This window comes from Neopsephotus bourkii, unplaced genomic scaffold (assembly GCF_033783945.1).
Source record: "Neopsephotus bourkii isolate Nb327-2 ecotype Australia unplaced genomic scaffold, CSIRO-AGI_Nbou_v1 NB_1036, whole genome shotgun sequence".
NCBI classification, from domain to species: domain Eukaryota; kingdom Metazoa; phylum Chordata; class Aves; order Psittaciformes; family Psittacidae; genus Neopsephotus; species Neopsephotus bourkii.
Window position 1 is genome coordinate 2,068,489 of NW_026901525.1, and position 25,795 is coordinate 2,094,283.

At 53.0% G+C, this 25,795-nt stretch overlaps 3 protein-coding genes across 7 annotated transcripts in view; 1 reads left to right on the forward strand and 2 right to left on the reverse strand.

Moving 5' to 3' along the window:
* STX12 (syntaxin 12) overlaps window positions 1-25,795 on the reverse strand; it is a 350,272-nt gene that overhangs the window by 292,681 nt on the left and 31,796 nt on the right. The gene's annotated exons all lie outside the window — the stretch shown is intronic.
* NR0B2 (nuclear receptor subfamily 0 group B member 2) overlaps window positions 1-25,795 on the forward strand; it is a 167,118-nt gene that overhangs the window by 137,233 nt on the left and 4,090 nt on the right. The window lies entirely within an intron of this gene.
* The window catches only part of RPS6KA1 (ribosomal protein S6 kinase A1), a 37,683-nt gene continuing 12,646 nt past the window's right edge, over window positions 759-25,795 (reverse strand). For 2 of the 5 annotated variants that reach the window (XM_061360717.1, XM_061360715.1), the window contains 21 exons: window positions 17,011-17,064; window positions 12,611-12,727; window positions 11,471-11,552; window positions 11,126-11,206; window positions 10,252-10,331; window positions 9,588-9,694; window positions 8,550-8,587; window positions 8,279-8,421; window positions 7,717-7,787; window positions 7,379-7,467; window positions 7,103-7,167; window positions 6,037-6,139; window positions 5,648-5,775; window positions 5,084-5,209; window positions 4,319-4,408; window positions 3,980-4,138; window positions 3,607-3,768; window positions 2,946-3,022; window positions 2,720-2,837; window positions 2,180-2,317; window positions 759-1,726 (listed from right to left, as the gene is read on the reverse strand). In XM_061360717.1, the coding sequence (XP_061216701.1) occupies window positions 1,604-1,726; window positions 2,180-2,317; window positions 2,720-2,837; window positions 2,946-3,022; window positions 3,607-3,768; window positions 3,980-4,138; window positions 4,319-4,408; window positions 5,084-5,209; window positions 5,648-5,775; window positions 6,037-6,139; window positions 7,103-7,167; window positions 7,379-7,467; window positions 7,717-7,787; window positions 8,279-8,421; window positions 8,550-8,587; window positions 9,588-9,694; window positions 10,252-10,331; window positions 11,126-11,206; window positions 11,471-11,552; window positions 12,611-12,727; window positions 17,011-17,064 (2,151 nt within the window). In that variant the 3' untranslated portion in view covers window positions 759-1,603. Of the gene's footprint in view, window positions 1,727-2,179; window positions 2,318-2,719; window positions 2,838-2,945; window positions 3,023-3,606; window positions 3,769-3,979; window positions 4,139-4,318; window positions 4,409-5,083; window positions 5,210-5,647; window positions 5,776-6,036; window positions 6,140-7,102; window positions 7,168-7,378; window positions 7,468-7,716; window positions 7,788-8,278; window positions 8,422-8,549; window positions 8,588-9,587; window positions 9,695-10,251; window positions 10,332-11,125; window positions 11,207-11,470; window positions 11,553-12,610; window positions 12,728-15,296; window positions 15,623-17,010; window positions 17,065-17,162; window positions 17,196-25,795 lie in introns of those variants that run through there. The other 3 variants (XM_061360719.1, XM_061360716.1, XM_061360718.1) reach the window with 3 other exon arrangements.

The window sequence follows — 25,795 nt, forward strand, 5'->3', positions numbered from 1 at the left end:
GAGTGTGCCAGTGGGAAGATCCAGTGGGACTGGCTCCTCCTCTCAGCACTGGACACCAGGGCAGTACTTGGAATAAATAACAGAAAACCAAATTGTGACTATTTCAGCTTCTTCCTGGCTGTTCCAGGGATGAAAGCAGGACCTGCCTGGATGAGGGTAGAGAGGAGAGAGCTGTACATCTCAGAGAAGAAAATTTTAATGGAAGTCTCCATTTTACAGTAACTGGGACTAATAAAAAGAGGGAAACAAAAGAGAAAGTTTCCCCTTTAGTTATACAGTCAGCCAAAAGTAGGAGAAATTCATGTGAAAACCTTTGCTGGCTTCAGTCATAGCCTGAAGCACAGGAGCTCTCCAGCCACCATGGAACCAGGGAGCATCAGCACTTCCCTGCAAGTCAGAGTGGGCCAGGGATTGATTTCTAGCACAGTTTGCCTCCAAGTGTTGGCTTCTGTTTTCACTAAAGTGTCCTGAGAGTAAGAAATTCTCCTCCACAGCCCTCATCCTGCCACCTTTCCTGTTGATTCCTGCCTTATTCCGCAACTGGATCTAATTACTTCCTACTGCAAAGGGAAGTATTGCACCTGAGAGAAGGGGGTGTAATGTGCAGCCCTACCAAAGTCCTGCTGCTTTTCCCATCACAGGGTCAGATGAGAAAGCTTTGCAGCTCTCCCAAAAGGCAGCAAGAATCATTACACCAGTACGATGTGGGGAAACGACCAGGGTCACTTATTCTGCAGCTAAAAGTCAGTAAAATACCGTCAACTGAATGACACGTTTATTGTAGGATTCAGAAACAAACCCTGAGCTGTAGAACCAAGTTAAAGTAAAAAAGGGTGCTTTGTTTCAGAGGTTCCTGCTGAAGGAAAAGAAACCCAAAGACAGCAAAAGCAGCAGCCAGAGCAGCCCAAAGCCTCGGCTTTGCTCAAGGGAAGGTTCCTCTGTCATCCCCACCTGCACTGGTGACAAGCTCCCTGGGGAGTGATGGGGAGAACATGAAGATGGGAGGGCAGAGGGGAGGAATGAACCAAACCCAGCAGGTTCTGGGCAGGGGAAGCACAAGAAGTGGAGTCTGAAAAATCGACCTTAAGCACACACAAGGGAAGGGGATGGGGAGGGAAGTCCCTTACAAACATGAATGTTTCTGGCAAGGAATCTGCAGGGTTGACTTTGGGAAGAGCATCCGAAGGTTCAAGGGAGGAAAAAGCCCAAAGCCTAAACCCCAAACTTGATGCAGTCTTCCAGCCACAACGGTGTTGGAAAGGATCAGTTCTAAGAAATGATGTAGCTACAAACAAATACCTGGCCCAACACAGGGAGGGGTGAATCAGAGCTGCTTTTTAGTGCCACTTGACATCAGTTATACATTCTAGTTCCCATATACACAGATGGATGTCTTTAAAAATCGACAATTTACACTTCAAAAAAGTTTTACAATGAAGTTCTCTCAGTCCACACAAGGAGGAGCCCAGTCTCAGAAACAGGAAGGCACTTGGCCTTTGGAGAACAAGTCCTCAAGGGAGCTCCAGTGTAGGCATTGACCACCCGACCTCCTGCCCCTAGTCTTGGGTGGGTGCACACAGCTTGGCTGCAGCCCCCCCCAGCCTCACAGTGTGGTGGAAGGGAGTTTCTTCACCCTCCTCTGGGCCAGAATGGAGGATTCGATGGGCTTCAGCTGGGGGCTTGGCTTGGAGCTGTTCAGTGCAGAGTACGTGGCAGCCATCGCCCCCTTGGAGAGAAGGCATGAGAGAAGGTGTTTAGGTCTTGAAGAGCTCTTTCAGACTCCTGGCTTTACAAGAGGAGGGACCAGAGTAGCCAGACCCACAAGAAAGCCAAAGGCATCTTCCCTGTTTTGAGCAACTTGATCTAGCGGAAGGTGTCCCTGCTCATTGTAGGGGGGTTGGATTAGGTGACCCCTGAAGGTCCCAATCCAAACCATTCTATGGTTCTGTGATGCTTTTTTCTTTAAATCTCCCTCCCATACTGACATGCCATTAAAGAACCTCCCTAGGTTTTCCTCTCCAAAACCCCAGTTTCTCATGTATTGCCTCCCCTGGCCCACAACCCCTCCAACCTCCCATCCCACACTGTCCACACCATCGTCACCCACCCAGCACCACTGCTCTCCAAAGAACCCAAGATACACGAGGAACCAGCTGAAGGTCCAGCCCAGACTTTGTACCTTTACAAGCTGAAGGTCCTGGTGATTCAGCTGGCTCTGGGGCAAGCTGTCCTTCTGTGTTATCCACGGGTGCTGCAGGACCTGCTTGGCTGTTAGACGCTGGTGAGGATCTACGTGAAGCATCTTTGATACCAGATCCTAAGGGCATCATTTGGGAAGTTAGTTTTTAGAAGATTTCATAACTTGAAATGCAGAAATACCACTTGTCCACCCCCAAATTAGGATTTAAACTCAAGAGGCCAAGTTTAAAGTCCACAGACATCAATCTCTTGTATAAAATATGGTTTTGATAGGCCTGGGAGGTCTAACACAGCAGCAAACCCTGCACGGGTCAAGCACAAGGTTGGTGTTCTGTGCAAACAGCCACAGCTAAAACAAAGCAAGGAGAGACACACTGCTGTTCTTGGGGTAGCAGCCACACTGCTGGCTTTCTCCTCCCTCCTGTCCTCCCTCCCCAGCCTGCTTTAAACTTGCCTCTCAGTCCTTGGCTGTGCTTGACCACAGCCCTTTAATGTAACACAGATGAATATCAAACCCTACCTTGGCCATGTCAGAAATAGTGTCCCAGTTGCCTCCACTGGTATAGAACTCCCCACTGCCTATCCGGCTCAGGATCTCTTCGGGAGTGTCACTGGGATCATTTACAAATGGAGTGCAGCTGGGGAGAGAATAGAGAGTGTTTGATTGACTGTCGTGTGACCCAGGCGGGGAGCAGAGACCAAGGAGAGATCCAACTGTTCCCTTCCAGCGAGACAGAGGCACTTACCCTGCGAGCATCGTATAGAGGAGCACTCCCAGGCTCCAGATGTCACAGCCTTCATCGTAGCCCTGGCGTTTTAGTACCTGAACAGAACAAGCAAAGAAAACCAAGAGTGTTTGGTTCTTGTTGAGCTCCCTTCAGCTTGTGCAGAGCAGTTTGAGCCCTGCATGAAGTCCATCTGCAAAGCTGCTGGAGTCCAAGACAGCAACATCTTGGATTAAAGATCAGGATTCAGATCAGACTTTGGTTTCATGGAACAGAGGAACCCTTCAGGACATCAGAACAAGTGAGAAAGAAGCCATGGTCCAGTGTGGTGACACCACATGCATGCTCCATGGTATGCTGGATCTTCTTCTTTCTTCCCCGCCAAGATAACTGAGTGGAAAATCATCCCACTTCTTCTAGCAGGTCAGGTAATCAGGATGGGAAGCAGCCTAGAAAGTCACTGGGATTTTGAAGCATCAGTACCCTAAGGAAACCCCCTCGTAAGGACAGTACAAGCTGGAGGACTGCACTGTAAGTGCACTTGAGATCCCCTATTTGTTCATTACTACAAGTGGTACTTCTGTAATTACCTCTTCCAAGACAGAGTATGCCAGAGCAGGGGAGCACAGCCATGGGGAGGGACATGGGAGCTGCAGACCCAGCAGGTCAGGAAGGTGCTCACCTCTGGTGCCACGAAGTTTGCTGTATAACAGGGAGTCATGAGGAGGCCATTCTCAGCCCTCAGCTGCTTGGCAAAGCCGAAGTCACAAATGCGGATGCTTTCGGGGTTTCCTGACTCATCCACGTAGAGAATATTGCTGGGTTTCAAGTCCCTGTGAACCACCTGTGGAGCAAAGAAGGTGCCATTCTCAGGTAGGTCTCAGGGCAAGGTCTGAAGCTGCATCAGGACACTCAACCCCTGCTCTGGCCCCACATCTGGCTTGCCAGGACAGCGACACCAGCAAGATGTAAGAGTCCTGAGAGGCAAAGTCACTCCGCAGAGGAGAGGGATCCCAGTGCAATGCCAGACGGGTTCCATGTGTAACCATACTCACCCCTTGGGAATGCAGGTACTCCACTGTTTTACACAGGGTGTGCAGGACGGAGCTGGCTTCCCTCTCCGAGAAAAACTTCTGCCTGAGGATTTTATCCAGCAGCTCCCCTCCTCTCATCAGCTCAGTCACCAGGAACACGCACTTCCCATCGTCATACACCTACAAAGCCAGGAGGAAGGGGTGGGCCAAAACGCGTTTCAAGAGTTTCCCTTTTGTTCTTTACCACCAGACTGAAATCATCAACCCTAACCCTAACCCTAACCCTAATTCTGACCCCCCAGGAGACCAGCCTGCACTTCCTAAACCCAAATAGAGGGAAGTCATTTGAGTCACACTCACATCTTTCAAGGTGATGATGTTTGGATGCTGCCCGTATCGCAGGAGGATTTCTATTTCCTCAGAAGGGTCTCGCTTGCTCTTGTCAATGACCTGCAGGAGTATGGACAAGCATTAGCCACAGGGGGGTGGGAAGGGGATCAGGACAAAGCAAACCAGCTGTTTGGAGCCTTGTAGAGATCCTGTACCATGTCCCCTGCTCTCTTTAACAATAAGCTCTAGACATCCCCTAACTGCTTCATCAGGTCTGTGTCTCCAAACCCCGAAGTTTTGTGTCTGGCTTATTTAGAATCATAGAATCATAGAATAGTTAGGGTTGGAAGGGACCTTAAGATCATCAAATTCCACCCCCCCTGCCATGGACAGGGACACCTCACTCTAAACCATCTCACCCAAGGCCTCGTCCAACCTGGCCTTGAACACTGCCAGGGATGGAGCATTCACAACCTCCTTGGGCACCCATTCCAGTGCCTCACCACCCTAACAGGAAAGAATTTCCCCCTTATATCCAATTTGTTCAGATCTGACATAGCCAGAGCAAGCTTTGGCAAGAAAGGTGAGATACTGGCCTTCCTCTGAGAGAGCACTGCTTCGCTGCTATTCCCAACTAGGAAAGCTTGTGCAGTTACATGTGCATCAGCACAGGAACTGTCTATTTAGGCCCTACCCAAGCAGGGAAAGCAGTTTAATTCCTGGATGCTATTTTGCTCATTATGGGGATGAACAGAAGTCTAACGGGGGGGTCAGTTCAGGTGGTAAATCTCAGACCTTGACTGCAAATTCCATGTTGGTTGCTTTATGAATGCAGCGTTTACACACTGAGTAGGAGCCAACGCCAATCACTTCCTTCACCACATAACCATCACTGAACTGGACATTCTTGCCATGCAGTTGCTGCAAGAGGAAAGGGGAGAGCAGATGAGCTGGAGGGTTCAGGGAAGGGTTCATGCAACGTGATGAGTTAACTGCAACACGGAGCAAGCTGACAGACTGCTGTCTGCTACATCCCACAGCTTCTCCTCCTGCCTGGGGAGAGGGAGGAGGAGAGAGCAAGGCAGATATAGGTCAGTGGGCTAACACTGCATCTAGCATGGTGCATTTCAGTGGCACCTTTCCAACCACACATCTCCCACCAGCATGGGTCCACCTGGGGAGAGGAAGGCATTGCCCTGACAACCCCTGCACGTGACAGCCAACAGAAATGAAAGAGCAGGATGGCAAGAACTCAACCCAGACCCACACTGCCTCGGGCTTCCTGTGAGCTCAGCTCCCACAGACCCACGTTGGGGTATTAATGTGGCTTCTAACAGTTCTTCCGCTGTCCCCACGTACCTGTACAACCGAGTGTAGAGGTGACGGGGCTGGTTTCACCTTCACATCCTCCATCAACCCGGTCGCCACGAAACTGAAGCCTCGGAAGAGCTGATGGGCTCCTGCACTTGGGGGGATGCCTGGGGAATCTGCAACAGGAGATGAGGGACAGCATGAAGAGGGCAAGCCCTGTGGAAGCAGGGAGCTATGGCTCCTCTTTAGTCTATTCCAGACAAGAGCCACACCACACAGCACCAAGCTCCCCTTTAACACCCATGTACACATCTTGGTCGCCTCCTCACTGCTGCAGCCATTGGCAGCATGAGCAGGAGGCAGACCTTGCCCTCCTGGCACCAGCAAACCACTGTTGTTTCACACAGGAAACTGGCTTTGTGTGGATTCCTACAAACCTTTTGGTGTACGTGATGTATATTCTGTGTCAAAATAGAAGGTGTCATCTGGCTGCCCCACTGCAGGCTTGAAGGGGGGTTTGATTTCCCTGCGGTACAGCTTCTGCAAAACAAAGACAGCTCCAAAGTGCTCCCACAGGTCAGTGTGCCCTCAGAAGGGGGCAAAGGCTCAGGGGGAATGAGGTTTTGCCAGAACAGAAACAGCTCTGTGGCTTAGCATTTCCAGCTCAGCAGGCTGGGGGAAGACTTCGTGGCTGGTGAGGCACTTGGGAGTCAGCTTGTGGACAGCTACTACAAGTTCTATTAAATCAAGAAAGGAAAGTGTTCTATCTGTAACTCAGCCCCACTCCAAAAGCAGTGTCCATACACTATTTATCTCACCAGGTCCTGCCTCCTCCTAACTCCCATTAGGGCTCTGCTGGCACACGTCCCCACAGGGACAGCCAGAGGAGATGCTCCAGGAGGATGTTTGTATCCCAGCACTCTCCCAAGTAGCCTTTTTAAAGTGCTTCTTGAAGCCAGACATTGAAAGAAGCCTCACTGGCATTGCTGGGTTCAGTCGAGGAGCTGCTGGGTGCCTCGAAAGCATTAGAAAACTGATCTTCAAAATCCCATACCAAGTAAGGGAAAACAGGGAAGAAACCCAATGATGCGGTAGGGCAGGGAGTTGGCCATGAGCAGTTGGGAAATGATGGTTCAGTGATCACCCTGCTTCTCTGTACAAAACAAGGTATGGCCTTGCCACAAATGCTTCCCTAATTCCTTCCCACTCTGTGCAAGACAACCCTTGTTGTGCCAAACCCCAATGAAAACTTGCACCTTACTACTCCTGAGAGATGAGTACATTCAAACCCAGGTGAGATCATGGGCAGCTCAGGCATGCAACAGTTATTCACAGGACAAACAGGATTTTAGTTCTGGGAAGGATTATTGGAACAGATGGAAGTGGGGATTAGAGGCTCTCCCATAGCTGGGCAATCATCATGACTGTGTTATTACTGCAGCCAGAACTGCACTGCTGGCGTGGAGCAGTGAGGACGTTTGCTCTTAGGTTTCTGATACTCACATTCCAGTCAATGGTGGAGTAGAAAGGATGGCGCTTGATCTCTTCTGCTCCATCTGGTCCAGAACCTGGAAGATGCACCCATGGAGTGTGTTGCATTAAACCACAAAGCAAAGGCTCATACCACGTATGCAACACAGCCAGGTATTACAGGGAGCCTGGCTGTAATGAAACGAGCCCATTAACCAAGCACAAGCACGAACATGCTGCTGACCCAGGAGGACGTGAGAGGCCCCGATAGAGCATCAGGTGCGTTCAGAAACCCCCAAACTGTCTTACCTAATCTGTTGGCTGGGTTCCTTTTGAACAGGGCTCGCAGGAGGCTCTGTGCTTCAGCGCTCAGGAACTGTGGCATGCCCAGCTTTGCTCTGGGGAGGAAGTTATGCAACTGGTTGCAGGTTTGGAGAAGTCAACCCACAAGCTGAGTGCAGCACCTCCACCCCCAAAAGTACAGTCATCTCTTTGGCATTTACACTGCACCCTGCAAACTGACTGCTGGGACAAACCCACTTGCCCAATAACGCCATGAAGTTGCGAGAGCCCCCACATTGCAACACGCTCAGGGAAGGAGGAGCAGCTCACCTCCTGTTCACACATGAAAGAGAAACCCCTCTTACTTGAGGATGAGGGTCATCGTCTCCTTACGATCCTTGCCCTGGAAGGGCAGCGAGCCCGTGAGCATTTCAAACTGGCAGGGAAAGAGAAGAAGGGGAGGTCACGATGGAGCAAGACTGAGGGTTGCACAGATCCCAAATGCACCTTCATCTGGGAGCTCGCCAAAGCTTGTAAAGAGCTTGCAAGGGGCCAAAAGCCTAAGCCCTTGTAAGACAGCTGATGTGCTTTCTCAGGAGGAGCTTGGCTCACAAGGTTTGCAGGAGAAAACACGTTCAAGCCCTCAGCTTCAGGACCTACCAGATGGTGGCACTAGATCTGCACGGACATGGACATCCCAGCGCTGGGATGGACATGGACACGGACACCCCCACGCTGCGCACCCCAGCACTCACTGGGACAACACCAGCTCTGCCTGCCCCCATGGAGAGGCTGCTACAGAGCCCTTTGGGGGAGCCTGGAGAACATCCCCAGGCCAGGATGTCCACCAGACATGTGGAATCATGTTGGGGTGTTTCAGAGCTACTGCTGGAGCCAGGTCCCCACACACACATACTGGCTACGTACCATTAACACCCCGTACGACCACCAGTCAGCACTGTGCGAGTGGCCCTGGCGATTCACAACTTCTGGTGCCATGTATTCCACTGTCCCACAGAAGGAATAGGCTTTCTTCTCGTGGTCTATAGCCTCCTTACTCAAGCCAAAATCTACATAAGAGAAAAACAGTGAGTGTTCATCTGTGTGCTCTGAGCAGTCACACAGAGAGGCCTAAGAGGAGTTCTGTGCTTCAAGAACCAGCCTTGCTGGAGCACAAGGCTTTTGGGGAGTCCCTTACCTGTGAGTTTGATGTGCCCTTCTTCATCCAAGAGGATGCTACAGCATGAATGGAAAAACCAAGTTGTTACTGTCTGTAATAAGGGCTGAGAAGCAGCACACAGAGCAGAGGCTGGTCTGAGATGCTTTCAGAATCCAGAGGAGGAAGTTATCTGTCTCCTGCCCCAGTGCTTTAAGCTCCATCACCAAGACGTGAGTGGGAACAAGAGCAGCTCCCTTCTCTCTACACCCTCAACTTCACACTGAACGAATGCCCCACACAGGTTGTCCCACCTCGGATCCTCACATAATAAGCAAGCCATGCAGCTGGTGTGCAGCTCTGCAGAGGCCCAGCCTGGTCCCTTTTCACAGTATCACAGTATCACAGTATGTTAGAGACTGGAAGGGACCTCAAAAGATCATCCAGTCCAATCCCCCTGCCGGAGCAGGAACACCTAGATAAGGTTACACAGGAACGTGTCCAGGCGGGTTTTGAATGTCTCCAGAGAAGGAGACTCCACAACCTCCCTGGGCAGCCTGTTCCAGTGTTCTGTCACCCTCACTGAGAAGAAGTTTCTTCTCCAGTTTAAGTGGAACCTCTTGTGTTCCAGTTTGTACCCATTGCCCCTTGTCCTTTCATTGTTTGCCACTGAGAAGAGCCTGGCTCCATCCTCGGGACACTCCCCCTTTATATATTTATATGCACTAATAAGGTCACCCCTCAGTCTCTTCTCCAAACTATAGAGACCCAGCTCCCTCAGTCTTTGCTCATAAGGGAGATGCTCCACTCCCTTCATCACCTTAGTTCCCTCTGAAGGCTCTCAGTTGCTTAAAGCTGGAGCCCAGAGAGTGCCAAGGATTCCTGCTCAGACATGTGGCGCACACATGCTGCCTCCACCACGCTCCTGGCCCTCACTGCTGCTATGAGGAGCAGGAGCCTTGTCAACTGGCACTGCCACCTTCCATCTGCCTGGCCTGGGGCATCGCTCAGCTCTGCTGGCTCCAGGCCTGGGGCTGGGCTGAAGCAGGGGGTTCCCTGCCTCTGCTTTGCCACACGTACTTCTCTGGTTTGAGATCCCTGTAGATGATTCCCAGGCTGTGCAAGTGGTCGAGCCCCAGCGCCAGCTCCGCCAGGTAGAACTTGACGTCCTCCTCGGTGAACATGACCTGCAGGAAGGGAGAGGGAGCAGACAGGCACTGGGGTTACAGCGCTGGCAGTGGGACCACCTCTGCTGCACCTTTCACACCCGGGTTGCTCCCTCCTGCCCTGTCATTCCCAAGGTTCCCAGCCACCCTGAAGCAGGAATGAGCAGCAGCAAACGAACCACACAGATTGCTGAGCAGCAGGCACGCTTCCCACAAGCTCTTTGTTTAGGTTTGCCAGGTTATGTTCCCAGCCGTCTTCACCTGGCACAACTTCTCCTTACCCATCCCATTCCTTTCCCTGGCTTCATCCCAGGGGGGTGACACAACCGCCCAACACTGCAGCACAACACGGTTCTGCCTGGGTTCACTCTTAACGTGATGCTCAGCAGAGGAGGTGAGACCTGCCTCCTGTGCTGCTGCTTGCCTGCAGAGGGCAGGGCTCCTGACATCCCCTCCCGTTGCCAGCTCAGAGCTAGCAGCAGCTTGGAAGTTGTTTCCACCCCTCTCCAAGACTCTGCAAGGCTCAATTGCTTCTCCCAGAGCCTCAGCACCCCCCCGAGATGCCAGAGCATACCCACCTCTTTGGAAAGCCGAGTGAAAAGGTCACCTCCTCTGAGGAAATCCAAGATGAGGTACAGCTTCCCCTCTGTCTGGAATGCTGAAACACAAGCCGGAGCAGGGATCAGACCCCTCCGCTGAGGGGGGGCTCCGGGGTGTCACATTAATCACTTAAATCCCAGCGGCTCCAGTTGTGCAGATGCCCTGCGTGGTTACTGGGTTAAACACAGGTAGGGCTGATTATCTGGGGTAAATGAGACAGCCTATCCATGACGTTGAAACTGGAGCTCACCAGCAGCATCCTGGCATTGCAGATAATCCTCATTTTATGGGGAGCCGGTTGCCTTTCAGCCAGTGATGCCCTGCTGAAAGGGCTGTTTCCTAAGAGAAGCACTGCTCACTTTACAGGAAAGAAGCTATTCTTGCCTTCCTGAGTCACAGCATTAATCCTGCCAAGCTCTGCTTTGGCCTGTTAGCTCTGCTGTCTCAGTTTCTTCTCATTTCACGTTTTATCCTCCAAGATTTGGTGTTTAAAGCCCTCCTCCTGGTCTATGCTCTCTTTCCCATTCAATAGCTAGAATGAGCATGGGACCAAAGACCTTTCTAGGAAAGGATTTGTGTTCAGGGGGTTGTGAAAGCTCCAGAGCAGCACCAGCCTTTGAGGCACATAGACTGATCCAGGCCTCTTCTCCATATCAGGTATCTCCAGAAGCCTGTTGGGGACCATGACAGGTCCTCAGCATCCTCCAAGCAGATGCTGCTGCTGGATGCCTCATGCTCATCTACCTGCTCACGGCAAGAGTGCCTGGAGCAGCATCTTTCCTTATTGTGTCTAAAAGCAGCCAGTGCATGTTTGAGCCCCTCTCCCAGTGCCCCAGCTAGCTCCACACTCACCGTAGTGGAGTTTCACCACAAAGGGATGGTTTACATCAGCCAGGATGTCCCGTTCTATCTTTGTCCTTAGTCGATCGCGCACTGTGGGGAGAGAGAGGAATAGCTCAGAGAAAAAGGCTCATAGCATCCTGGTATCAGCCTTGTCCCCAGCCTTAAGCTCTTTAGTACCAGGCAGCTTGAGCCAGATCTTTTCCCACCTCCAACACTGCAACAAGGGTCTCTTATAGATGGAAAGGGATAAAAACACTTCCTTTCCATCCAGTTCCCACAGGGCCAGCAGTGCCTGCTGTGACATCTCCCAGCACTCTTTAAGACACAGAAGCATTGCACGGCAGAGCCTCCTACCTTTCAGCGTCGCCTTCTTGAGCACTTTCATGGCATAGAGGTGGTTGCTGTCTGGTGGTGTGATTTTCCTCACCAAGAAAACCTGAGGCAAAAGAACACCACATGTACCGAGCACTAAACACCAGCAGCAGGAGCTGGATGCCTCCCGCAGTGGCAGCCTCCCAGTAAGCCTAAGCAGCAGCCGGCCACAGGCCTGCTAAGATGCACCTCAAGGTCTCCATGTGAAACCTCACATGAGGTGAAGTGCTGTGTGCAGACTCCTCTCACCCCCCACCTCCAGCCATTGCAGCACTTGTGCTTTTATACTGCACTTTCCTCCTCTCCATCTTCCACACCTCTTGCCCGCTCCTGCAGTTCCTGCCTGGGAGCTGTGATTTGAAGCACTGATGCTTCCCTGTACCACCAAGCCTCCTGGTTTGACAGCCAGATCAACTCCTTACCACTGAGGTCCTGCATCCTCTGTGGATGTGACCTCCTTCCCTTCCCTGATGTGCCACGTTCTATATTCAGGCAGCTTCAAAAAGACACCCCCTTTCTTCTGCACAAAGCCCTTGCTGCATTTGCCCAGGGGACAGCACAGAGTCCTATCCAAGCCCCCACTGTCAGTGCTGGTAACTGCCTGACACGAAGCTGATTTAACGTGTGAGCAGATGGCCAGTGAGAGACCTGGGTTATTTACACACTGACATAGATAAGAGTTACAGGCTACTTCCTTCTCCCTTCACAGAAGGGAAACTGGACCAGAAACAGGGGCCAAAACCAGCCCCTGGCACACAGCATGATTTCTGAGAAGAGAGGAACGTGCCTGAGCCTTCCAGGTCCTCAATTCAACTGACACATTGGCATCCTTTAGAGGGCTGCAGGAGGTCCTTCTGCCCTGTATGACACCTGCATTCACAAGCAGGACACTCCTTGTCCCCATATCACCTAAAGGAGAATTACAGGGGAGCTTTGGGCACACAGGCTGGTCCCAGAAGGCATCACTGACACAGTTGCCTTTCAGGTTAAAAGCAACCATTTGCTCCTCAGCCAGATTCTCATGATCTGGTGGGAATCAGTAAAGTGGTTTTGTTGGGGACGGTCCCCTTTTGTCACCAATATCATTGATGTGGTGTGACACAAAGGAAGAAGGGAACTCACCTTGCCGAAAGAGCCCTGTCCCAGCACCTTCAGGAGCTCAAACTGGGAAGGATCTGCTTTCTCAGAGCCTTCCTTCACATGGTGGGTGATGTTGATTTCTTTCACAACACCTTCACCCTGCAAAAGAGGGGGAAAGCTGCCTGGGAATATAGTCCTGAACACGGGAAAGCAAGCGTTATCGGAGTGAGGAGCAAGGATTGTAGCTGCAGCCTCACAGGAACCACATCCGAGAGAGCCACGAAAGCTGGTGCTTGTCACAGGTATCTCCTGGCTTCAACATCTGGCCTTACTGACTCATTGGTGGGCTCACACCAGGCAGCCTCCTTCCATACCCTGCGCTCCTCACACCACGGGCGCTGCGCTGCTTTGAACTGCGTTTCAGAAGGGTGCTTGAGAAGCACCTTCCTTTTTAAGGCACTGGTAGCGAAAACAGGAGTGTTTATGCCACGCAAAAATCCCACAACACAAAAATACGGCACTGTTGTCAAAACACGGCCAGGGCTGGCAAAAACCAGACATGTTGGAGCCCATCTGCTCGGCAATCTGAGCAACTCCGCAACAGAAGCCTTAGTGCATCTTCAGCACATACAGATGATGCTTTAACAGACTCAAGCCTTCAAGAAGATTGAGGGGAAGCCAAGGTCTCTGGCACATGTTTTGTTGAAAACACATTCTTTTATTGGAAAAAAATAAAGAAGGAAAAGAGTTTTACTCCACAGGATCTAGAATAAACTCACCAGCGAAGCTGGGCCAGCACACGAGAACAGCCACAGGCCCCATGGTGATGCTCCAACACCTCCTTTCCCCAGCAAACCCTGTCCGTACCCTGGTGCACAAAGCTCATGAGGAACACCTTGGCTGCTTTCTGTTTGCAGCCCAGGGATATATCTCTATGTATAAAGAGACTTTTTATGCTACTTGTCTTCCAGCTGCGCCTTTCCCTCTACTTCTCCTGATCACCCTGAGCCAGTACATCCTGACTTAGCTTTCCTCAGCCCCTCTCCCAGCTGGCCACAAGGAGAGCCCACTGGGTAGGCTGGACTCAACTCCCCACTCCTATAGACATGAATCTTCCTCAGGCCAGAAATCCCATTGTAGCTGTACGTCCTGCAAGGGCAAGTCCAGGCTTCCCAGCACTTCAGCCCCACGTTATCCAGTTATAGGTGGTCTGGTCACTAGTTGGACCTGAAGTGCAGCAATTACTTTCCAAAGGGCGTTAAACTGTTGCCCTCTGACCCTAGGGCAGACGTGGCCACCAGAGGCTGTCAGAAACTGGAAGTCCCCTTTAGTTTTTCCCCTTGCAGTGCTGGTGGAAGGAAAGCTGTGCTCTGTTTCCTGAAACGGTTCAGCTGCTTGCTCTGGAACCCAGCAAATCAAAGCGGCTTTTAAAAACAACAGGAACCAAGGGTCAGGCCCTGCCTCTCCTCTGCAGCCCAGCCCAGCCCCTTCTTGGGGAGGGTGGCCCTGCTGAACACCCGCGGATGTGGTTGCGTACCTGCACCGAGCACCCTTCCCTTTGCTTCCCGCTCCCACGCCTGGCTCTTCTCTAGCTTCAGCACTGCCTCTGTTTCCCTCTTGGTAGCTTTGCTCTCTCCACATCCTGCATTATTCAGACACCAAGACCTGGCAGAGAAGCCCTGGCTCTCAGCAGTGCGGCATGCACAGCCTGAGCATGGGGAGAGGGCAGGGGGCAGGAGCTGCCCTCTGTTTTCCTGCCTTTTGCTGCCCTCAGTGATCACAGGCAAGCAAGAGCTTAGAATCACTGTAACAGCAAGTTTTCATGTTCCATGTGATTGCCCAGCACCCCCACCTCACCCTTCTGGTTTCCTTTGGAGGCTCAGTCCACGGCAGACAGTTGCTGATGGGGAAAAGCTTCCCAGTTCTAGCTAAGAGCCTGAGCAGGAGTCAGCCAAGAGGTCTCCTGCTGGTCCTTGAGTGATTCCTTAGTAGGGAGAGACCCAGGGATGGGACCAGTGGAAGTTGTGGGCTCTTTCCCCCACCCCATCTCCATGAAAACACTGGAGAGAAACCAGGTCTCCACAGCATCAGCACTTGTACAACCAAGGTTACTCCCTGTAGCATCGCACACCTATGCTGAGAGGAACACTTAAGATGAACTCTTCCATCCACACTGGCACATCTGGACCCATCCTCCTACCACAGCTCTTCAGGAGCTGTGGGAATTCTTCCCCTTGGCCAATGGCAAGACCCACTGTGTTTAACCGCAAGTCTCAGCAGCCCAAGCTGCACCTGAAGGCAGGCAGAGATCTGCACACGCAGCCTGCCAGCCACACCAGCAAACACACACAGGTACCACTGAGACCACGAGTGGCATCAGCCAAGACACTGCTGAGAAAAGCTTTGAGATGCCATTTGGCATCCTGCTGGCACAAGGGAGGTTCCCTCCTATGGACTCATCCAGTGCCTGTAATTCAACAGTAAGCTGGAGACCAGCTCCTACAGCCCGTTTAGCAGCACACCAGAACAAGTCTGCAACACAAAAGCACCCATGTGCCACCAAGCTGCAGCACAAACAGGCTTCACTTGCACCAAGATACATCCCTCCCAATGGCAGCATTAAGCAAACTCTCCCAGACTGCTCCAAAAGCCACCTGAAGCATCAGCGCGACCGCATGAGCAGGGACACCAAGTGAAGGCAAGCAAGCAAGCAGGCAGCAGTACTGACCGGGCTGGAGAGCTGACTGGGGGCAGGCAGCTGCAGGCTGCAGGGCTTGGCTCGGTGCTTCCTCTGCAGCCAGAGCGTGAGGAAGGCGCAGATGCGAGGCAGTTTAGGGTCCCTCTCCATCCTCCCATCCCCGTCAGCATGGCCCAGCGCCGCTCACCGCCACCCCCGGGAGCCGGATGGAGCTGCTGCAGGTGGGTAAAGCCCAACCAGCAGATGCGCAGTGGAGACGAGCGAGGCTTCGTGCTCCCACTCCCCAGCAGCAGCGCTTGTGGTCGGGGCTTTTGGTTGACTTTGCTTTTGCTTTCAAACACAAATAACCTCCGAGCTCCTGGTTCACGTTTGGGGGACAGCTCGCTGACAGAAGGCGCATGTGGTTTAGTTCAAGTGACTTCATGGAGAGCGACACCAATGACACGGCACCAGTGAGCTCCTGGGGGTATTTCCGTACCAGGGGAACATTGTGAGAAGCTGCTTGCTCATGAAAAAGGAAAGGGAAAAACTCCTGAGAGTTCTCACTGAAGCCTAACGCCACCTCGGGAAGCTGCTCTCACACTGTCACAGGGGTGGTGGATCGAGCCCGTGGGCAAAGCCCCTGGCATCACATCCTTCATTTGCTTTGTGCTGCACAGGACTCCTCACTGTGGATGCTGGAGGTGCCCGAGAGCCACCCTGGGAAGCTCCAGGCAAGGTACTTTTAAGAGCATTAAGAGCCAGCTTCTGCCCCCGCTGCTGCTCCAGTATTAGCAGGAAAGAGAGGGGGTATTCACATCTCTTGTTTTGCCTCCTCCCTCCTCCAAGCCTGTCCCTCTTTGACCTTTCCATTGGGTCAGGACAAACAGATGTTTTCTGGAGCAAGACCCGAGACACCCACACACCTTTGCAATTAGAAATAACCCGATGTCAGCAGTGATTTCTGAGTACCTCCAGAGTGCAGAGAACGAAAAGAGGATCTGGTTTGGACTGAAGAGGCTATTTATGACTGTCTTGCCTCCTCCACCCCCATAACATGCTCTTTGAGAGCCAATAACGAAAGAAACAGATGACTTAACCCCAGCAAGGCGGCTGGCCCCAGCTCCACAGAGGGAACCTCAATAGCTGATGAGGTCCAAAGCAAGGGAGCTGGGAGCAGGAGCAAGAGAGCAGCATGGAACCGTTCATACTGACACCTCCTTCATGCTGCCACAGGCCTAGTGAAGCAGAAACCGTGTCCATAATGTACCATCCAGAGGTGAGCATCACTGCTTCTGAGGAGATGCAGCTCTCTGCACACGGGTCCAGCAAGACCTGATAACTCTTATCCTGACCAAGAGACCGCTGCATGCTGTGTTCCCAGGTGCTCAGCACAGGGAGAGGAGCTCAGAAAGGCGATCAAAGAACCCTGCTGTACCTCCAGGCAGTGCAAAGGCTGGAGTGCCTGCCCCAGTGAGCTGACAAGATCAGAAAGCCACAGGAGACATAAATGACAGCATGGAAAGGAGTCTGCTGTGGGGAGGAAGGAGGAGGAGGAGGATGAAGTCAAGTCCAGGATCTCATCTGATCAAGTGAGTAATAGCTGCTTTCTGTATTAGCCATCCCTCCTAGCTGAGATGGGGTTTTCAGAGAGGTCCCTGTGAGCTCTGCTCGTGCCCCCGCATACGTGGGACAACGTCATGGGACAAAGTGCAGGTTAAATCCACGAGTCTCCTCGAGGTGCACATCTACAGCAGGCTCTTACCTTGTCTGCCGAGTCCACAAGGTCTTTCTCTATCCAAGTGATGTCTGATTTTGCCTGCAGGACAATAAATGAGCATCAGCACACAGGGGCCATGATATTCTGCTAAAGCTTTCCCCACAGACTTGTTTAGCAAGACCAATGGAGCTGTTGACAGTCACTGGTGGCATCATCCCACCAAACAGTGCTCCTTGGGATGCAGTTCTGAGCCGTGTCGTTAAAGGCTTTCATAAACCCTGACAGGCAGTGGAGAAGGACACGGTGATGGGACTTGATGACACGAGTTCCCCAAGAATCAGCAGCAGCCAAGGAGAGAGAATTCCTTTCTGTCAGGTTGATTAATCACAGAATCCCAGCCTGGTTTGGGTTGAAGGGACCTTAAAGCTCACCCAGCTCCAACCCCTGCCACTGGAGCAGCTTGCTCCAAGCCCCTGTGTCCAACCTGGCCTTGAGCACTGCCAGGGATGGGGCAGCCACAGCTTCTCTGGGCACCCTGTGCCAGCGCCTCAGCACCCTCACAGGGAAGAGCTTCTGCCTAAGAGCTCAGCTCAGTCTCCCCTCGGGCAGGTTCAAGCCATTCCCCTTGGCCTGTCCCTACAGGCCCTTGTCCCAAGCCCCTCTCCAGGTTTCCTGCAGCCCCTTTAGGGTTTCTTCGGCTTCTCTCCAGGGTCACACTCAGCATTCCTAAAGCAACCAGGAGGAACGCGCTCAGATACCCAAAGTCACCACATCCCTTGAGGGCAGGGCAGGGCCAGCCCCACTGCTCCAACAGGTCCCTTAACAGCATCAGAAAAGTCAGTTTACGCTGCCTCCAGGGCCAGATGCAATCCTGTGAACCCTCAGAGGGGGAGATGCAGAAGCGTTAAAGGGGAGCTCAGAAAAGAACTGCTTCTCAGCTAGGATATGGCTCCTCCTTCCCCAAATCCCCTCAGACTTAAGGAAGAAGGAAGTTTTCACAAGGCCAGTCCCCACCCTGCTGTGTTTCAATGAAGGTACATAGGTTTGCTATCACATCTAGGTACTTTTCACTTGGGGTTTAGATAACAGCTAAGTCTGAATGGAAAAATCAACCCCCCAAATCAAATCAGTTTTGAAACGTTTCCTCTGCCAGGCTCAAGTCTTTGGCTGCGGATGAGGTAAAACTCGTGACTGCAGACAGAGGGCATCTAAGACGGACTCGAGCTCTGAGTCCTCACGGTGCTGGCAGGGCTCTGCGGCGCCAGCAGCATCAACCGATGGGCACAAAGTGACCTGAAAGTAGGACAGGAGCTCCGGAGAGGTGAGAGGAGAAGCAGCAAGTCTGGAGGGAAGGGAAACAGCGAGATCGGAGTTAAGAATCAACTGATCTTCAGCTCCGGAAGGACTGAATCAGATCCGAGGGGCCCCTGCACCTCTTCCCCTTCCTCCCCTCCATCACTGCTCTTGTTGCGGAGGAGCAGCCAAGATCTCTTTGGGTCTGCGAGAGGGTGGCTGCCCCATGGGAAGCAGATGCCCCCACCTACCAAAACCACAACCAAACCCCTTCCTGAGCACCAAAAGCGATGGCAAAACCCTCAGGGGTCTCCACCAGCCCTCGGGGATCACATCCACCCATGGGGACACCAGCTCCCGCCAGCAGGCACCAACCCCTGCCTCGGATGGGGATGGACCAGGCACCTCTCTGCACATCCACGCTCCCGAGGACACTGCTCCTGTGAGCCACCAGCCGCCTTCTGAACCCACCCCCTTGGGACAGGCCGGTTTACACCGCTCCTGCACCACTGGGTAACGGCATTTGCTGCTCCTGGGCAATAAGAGCCCACCCCCAGGCACCAGCCAGCGCTGGGAGCAGAGGAGGAGACAACTGAAGCTCCCAAAGCCGCCTCTGAACCGCACAGATGGCTCAGTCCTCCTGGATGTGAGGCTGGCGAGCCCGGACGTCTGCTGGGGCTCCTTCCAACACCCAGTTCAAAACCCCAGTCCTCTTGCCTCCTTTTCCCCCCTTTTGGAGGAAGGATTTTACAAGCCAGAAGCCAAGAGACAGGTTTGTTTTTGCTCGCGTTTTGTCACTTTGCTGCTTGAGACAGTCACATGGAAATGCAAGGGGGAGAGAAACAACCTGCGAGAGCTAGGAACAGATTATGCTTTTGGCATTTCGCTTCCTATTCATCAACAACTAACCAGAAGCTGTTTGAATTCCTGTTGCCTCAACACATGCTCCGGGCCCCAAACAATCCCAAATTCTGGCAGCACCTAAGACAGACACTCCTCAGAAAGCAATGTTACCATCAGAAAAGCCCTCTCCAGAAAGAGAAGTCATTAATTAAACCTGGATAAGGTTTAATTAAACCTGGGTAAGGTTTAATTAAACCTCTGTCTGAGGTCAGGACATTCACCAGCTTCTTGTGTCCTACAGAAGAGCCAGAGCCCGTGCTGCAGCAGAGCACATAGACACTTGCCTCCTGGATCCTTGGCTTGCTGCGGAAGAGGAGCCTCAGCATCTCCAAAGCTGCTATTCTCCCATACTTTGCAAGCTGGTTTCTGGCCTCAGAGCGCTGTGCAGCACCCGGAGCAGCATGAGAACCCTGCGTGGAGCAGTTACATCACCGGGATGTATTTTGGGAGGTTTTTTGCTGAAAGGAAACGGTGGTTTCGTATGGGGAAATTGCATTGTGTGGCGATGGCTGCACAATACCAGCCGGCAAATGAAAACACTGGGTGGCTTTACGGGTGCTTAGGCATGGCTTTTTTCATCAGCAAATCTCAACAGGCTTTTCAAGAGGATCACTATAGTCCCCTGTGTCCCAGGCAAAAACAGGCACAGAAAGAACAACTTCAGTCACTACACGAGGCAGCAACAACCGAGAATCCCTATAGCTTTCCTTACCCGAACTTACCCTGTCCCTGCTCTGAGCAGCACGGATGCTGAGTCCAGCACAAATCCTCTCCCTGTAGGACCAGCCAAATTGCAGGTCCTCAGGGAAAAGGGCAGGAGGAGGCAGCTTCTGCATCCTCCCCCGGTTTGTCCCTGCCCCATGTCTCAGTTGCTGTTCAGCATCTGCTGGACCAGGTCTTCAGGATGCTGCTGCCCTATGTAAGGTTTGCACACTGACATCTTATGGGAGGGTTGCACAATCCCACCTGCTTGCACTGGGATTCTGCACCACCACACTGCTCTGCACCCTGCTCTTCCTCACCAAGGGATGACTTACTAGGGCTGGAGCGGGAAGGAGATGCGAGGCGGCTGAGTCAGGCAGTGGAGGAGGAAGGACGGCTTCATCCCCACGGTTCTGAACCAGTCCTCTCCCAGTTTCTGTTTGCAAGGAAAAGAGGGAGCCCCGTGCTTATCCCAGTTCCCGTCAAGAGAACATCTGCATTTCATCAATGCAAAACAGATGCCCTGGATGGGCTCAGAAGTTCCCCAATGTCTCACCAGGGCCCCCGCAAGCTCCTTTGCTGCTTTACAGGATCCCTTTACCTGTCCCTGCTCTGCACCTTAAAGGAGTCACAGCCCCTCTGCTAAACCTGGAGACCATAACCCAGCCTTGGCAAGGAGCAGAAGGCAGCAGCTCTTTGCTTCAGATACAGTTAATGGGCACGGAGGGGAAGGCTGCTGCAGACGTGCAAACCTCCCTTGCCTCACTGCCTCTGCTCCCAGGAGAAGGGACCAGCACCAACCAAGCACCTAGCAATCCCAATATTAGATGATCAATCCAAAGCAAGAAGCACAAACCAAGGGAAGCTGCGGTGCAAGCAGTAGGCAGGCTGTGGGGCTAAGGGCAAGCGACACAAGCCTTGCTTCATCACACTTGCAGTGACCTTACACACCCCGCCTGAGTTTGCTGCCTTCAGGGCAGAATTAAGTCATTTCTAAGCCTCCATCTGTCCTTTTGAGAAGCAAAAGTTGGTGACAAAAGTGGTTTTGCCAATTCTTTCTGATCCCATACCCGTGGGCCCTGCGTGCAGGGAGATGATGCTGTCTGGGCTGCGCTGAGCCAGACAACGGCACTGAAGTGCCAAGACTCAGCTGTAAACTCTGCGTGAACCTGCTGTCATTGGCACATGGAAAGACAATCCCGAATCCAGTGGTGCCAGATACAGAAGGTTTCAAGATGCTGTAATCCAATTCTGTGTCTGCAGACGAGACTGTAGGACTAAGCTCCAGGAAGTCCCAACATCGCCTCCATAAAGCAGGACACTTCCTAGCCCCATGGATTTAAATCAGAGCAACCGAGAGGCCTTTGCCTCCTGCCAGGATCTAGTTACACCCTGCTGAGCACTGGGAACAGCATCGGGGAGGGAAGGATCCGGGTTTCATAAACAGGAAGGTGATGGCGTGAAGGGAGGCAGCTGCTGTCACATCAATGCGCTCCCGCAGCGGTGCCCCCAGCCTGGACCAAAGGGATGTCTCAGCAGGGGTTTGAGCTGCTGAGGAAGCACTGGATGAAGGAGATCTTGCAGACCCCTCCAGCACAGGCTGCTCTTGGTGCCAGGCACACGGAGCTTCACGCTCCTGAGCTCTGCATCAAGGTTATTTTATGCAACCTACTCCAAAGCAACAACTCCCTGCAGGGCAACTCCTGCTCTGGAAGGAGCTGGAAATACATGGAAGCAAGAGATGCTGCTGCTTGGAAGAAGCGAGTCTGATGTTTGCTTTGTCAAGAGCAGAGGCAAAGGCTCTGTTTGGAGCTTTTGTTTTAGAGTGGTGGTTCCCAAAAGGGGAACAAACAAAGCAAAGAAACCTCCGGAGCCACGGCCTCCCTCCTGCAGAGGCCTTATCTGGGTAATGGTGATGGTCGGTCTCATCTGCAACCAAAGAATTGGCCAGAGCTTTTCCCTGCACTATGGGGGATCCCATTCAGTGCTCCATCCCGAGAAACCCCATGGGACACTTGTCCCTGAGCAGCACCACTCTTCCCTGAGCAGAGGCACTGCACAGCCTTGCAAAGCAAAGGGCTTCAGCTTGTGGTACCTGCCTGTGAACAGACCCTACCAGAGGACAGGCTGGACCTGTTTAGAGAGCCAGGATGGGGAGGAGGGAGCTGGGGCCGAGGCAGAGCCATTTTGCCCTGGGAGGAAGTGGTACCCACAGCAACGTCCCATCAGCAGCTGCAGATCTGAACTCGCTCTGTTCCAGGAAGGTGAAGCAGCGATGCCATCAGGAGCTCAGAAATGTCACCATGGACCCATGCTATGTGCACATCCTGCACCACATCAGCCCAGCACCACTCCTGGGGCTCTGCTGGGAGCGGGGAGCAAGAGCTGGGTCAGAACAAGCAGTGCTGCTCCTCTGTGTGCAGGAAAGGAGCTGTTTCCTGGCCTCCCTCCCTCCAGCTTAGAGCAGAAGTTGAACACAGCAGCCCAGGCAAGCAGAACATTTTGTGACATTGCACCAGTTCCTTTCAGGTGCTGAAGTTAAAACCCCAAGCACCTGGGAGAATTCAGTCTCTCTCATGCAGGGGACATCACAGTCTCAAGGTAGCATTCAACGATGGAACAGCAAAGCCATCTCTCATGCTCACCCATAGCGCATACAGTTAAAGAAAACAGCAATCATTTGAAACCTTGGGCAGGTTTACAAACCTCTTTGCCCCAAAGAAGGCTCTGTCCTGTTCTCCTGTACATGTCCCAACAGGTTCCAGCCCACGCAGCTCCTGTTGCCCCACTGCTGCCCTCCCTTCCGGGTATGAAACCTTGCAGGCTCTGCTTTTCCAAGCCCAGCATCATCCCAGAGGGCACTGATCCAGCATCACTGCAGAGCTGCCTGCTCTAAGCAAAGGGCTCACCCCTGTTTATGGCATCCTCTCAGCCAAGGTTACTTTTGCTTAGTACCTGCATGCCTGCATCTGCAAAGGGTCAAGGAGAAAACACACGAGACCTCTCACTCGAGCCACTTCCAACCACAGTCGGAGCTGGAAAAGCTACAGAAGAATTCAGTCCTTGGGGAGAGGGGGGTTATAATATCAGGTGGCAGACAGAGGGAAGAGGTGAGCCTGTGCCCTTACAAGCAGATAGAGGGAAGAGGCGAGCCTGTGCCCCTACAAGCAGATAGAGCGAAGAGGTGAGCCTGTGCCCCTACAAGCAGATAGAGGAAAGAGGTGAGCCTGTGCCCCTACGAGACACCAGAGAACCAGCAACAGCTTTTGCAGGAGGGAAAAGCAGAACAGCGCAAATGTGTGGGGTCAGAGACAAAGCTTAAAAGAAGAGGGAGATCCTCAGAGCAACCCAAGAGGGTGCGCAGGGGAAGAGGCGGCTCCGTTGGTCCTTTAAACTGAAGTGAGCTGAATGCGGGCATCTGCTGTTTGACAGACAAAGCCTGGGGAGGCAGGCAGGACCCTCCGCGGGGCGGCTTTGAAGATGGAAATCTTGGCTAAAGCCACTTCTACAACCACGGCGAAGGAGACTCCAGCAACTGGAACTGCCCAAGGAGGGGATAGGGATGGGGGCGGATTCCTGGCAGGAGCCTCACTGCAGGCGGCTCGCAGGAAGGGATCAGTGCAAGGGAGCAGCGCTGCGGGGGGAAGAGGCGCCGGCTCCAAGGACTCCTTTATTGGGGTCCTGAAAACCAAACCAACCCCAAACCGGGGGAGGGAGGGAGCAGGAACCCCGCTCACAGTCAGAGCTCTGCCCAGGAAGGGCGCTGGGACACTGGTGCCTACAAACCCTGCTCATCGCTACCTCCATGCAGGGCAAGGCAGCAGGGATGAGTGGATGAGTGGCTCCGTCCTGGCATGGGAAACACCAGGAGCCTCCCCCAGATGGCTTAAAACAAAAGCCTTTGACACGAAGCACACCAGAGGCCCCCTGCCATCTTCCTGCTCAGTGTCACATTAACGTGGTGACCCTTGGGAATGACTTCGCTGCCAGCCCGAGCAGTGAACTCGGTTCCCTGCAATGGGGGCTACAAGCAAATCCCTAAAAAGGGAAGACTCAGCTCAGGACGGTGCAGTTTTACCCTGTTTGGTGCTCACATGGAGCAGTTCCACCCTTTTCTGCCGTTCCTGGGCCCCTTTTCTCAGCAGCAGATTCACATCTCAGAGGGTGACACACATCATCTCCTGCAGAGGAGGCCACACACACTGGGATTCCAGGAACGGAGCACAGGACATCCCAGCACACGGTGGTGATGGTGCATGCAGCCATGGGATGGGCTAAGTCACCCCAAAGGGGGCGAGCCCAGGGCACCCTGCCCGGCCCTGGCTCTCCCCCCCCGCCCCGAGCACACTCCAGCAGGTGGCACTCGGAGCATCTTTAATGTCCAAGGCGTTGTTTCCGCTCTGAAACCGGAGGGTGGGAGCCAGAAGGACCCGGTTCATAAATAGCCCCTGTTTCACAAACGCCTAAGGGGGAAGATGCAGCAGCTCTAGAGCAGGGGGATGGCGGGATGAAGGGAGGAAATGTTCCCTAAAACAAAGCCTGAGGCTGAAGAAGGCAGAAGGGGGGCTCACAGAGCACAGTTCTCACAGCAAGGCAAGTCCTGCTTCCCACCCCCCTTCTAGAGCTGCTCGGTAACTGACTCATTTCCCCAGGAGCACCCAAATACCTGCTTTAAGCCAGAGGGCTCGGGTCCCTTTTGGGATGGAGAGAGCTGAGGGGCTCAGGCACAGGCACCCCCTGGTCTCTTCCCTGCTCCTGGCTCTCTCCAGGGGCAATTTGGCACCACATCCTGAAGGTTTCTTTTGACCAATCCCATTCAATTGAATCTCTCCTCCCTTTTCAGGCCCCAGCTGGCCAGGATCAGCTGATGATGAGCACTGGGCTCCAAATACAAGCACAGGCAAAAGATGCTCCCAAACCCCACTGGGGCTTTCCAATAGCTCTCAGGTGCCACTGCAGCCTGCCATGGAGGACTTTGCACCCAGTGAAATGAGATACCAGAGAGGAAAACTCCTTTAACTACCAGGAGATAAGGAACTAATGGGTTATGCAGCTTGTACAGCTCTCCACACACACATTACAGTCAGCCCCACACACATTTCCCAGCAAGGAGGAAAGGTTCATGCCCAGCAAATGCCGATCAGCTCATGCTCTGATGGTGGTTAAACCAGGAGACCCCATCCCAGGCTCCTCTAAGGGAAGATTACTCTTAGGACCCAGCCATAAGGCACTGTCCTTGTGGGCACGATGCAGCTTTGCTCCTTCCAGTACAGAAGAGGAAAGCTCTTAACTGAATCACAAAATACAGCGCTGGTTTCCCAACAAGAACTTGTTGTGGCCCCCGGAGTTAGCGTGGGATGTGGAAGCTGTTCCCTATTGCAGGGATGCAGGGATTCCATACTCCTCCCACAGCACCCGTGCTGCTGCTGGTGTTCTGGTTACAAGACACACAAAAAGTGGTCTCAGGACTTTGGAAAAGCCTTTGCTTGGTACCTACCAGGCTCTGGTATGCACATGCTGGGAGAACCCAGCTCTCCCCATCCTCTGGGATGGACACAAGTGCAAGATCCATGGAAATAAAAGCGATCATCCCATTTTTATGGTGGTTCTGAACTGTAGCAGTGTTAAGAGGGAAAAACCCCACGTCCAACCCACACCCTGAGCTGTGTGCGACCAGCACCCCAGTGCCAGTGCACAGGATGAGCTGTGTGCTACCAGCACCCCAGTGCCAGTGCACAGGATGAGCTGTGTGCTACCAGCATCCCAGTGCCAGTGCACAGGATGAGCTGTGTGCTACCAGCACCCCAGTGATAGGGCACTGGATGAGCTGTGTGCTACCAGCACCCCAGTGATAGGGCACAAGATGAGTGCCTTCATTAATGCTTGGAATAAGCCCCTCTGCAGCTCAGCTCTGCCATGGGCACATCCCCTA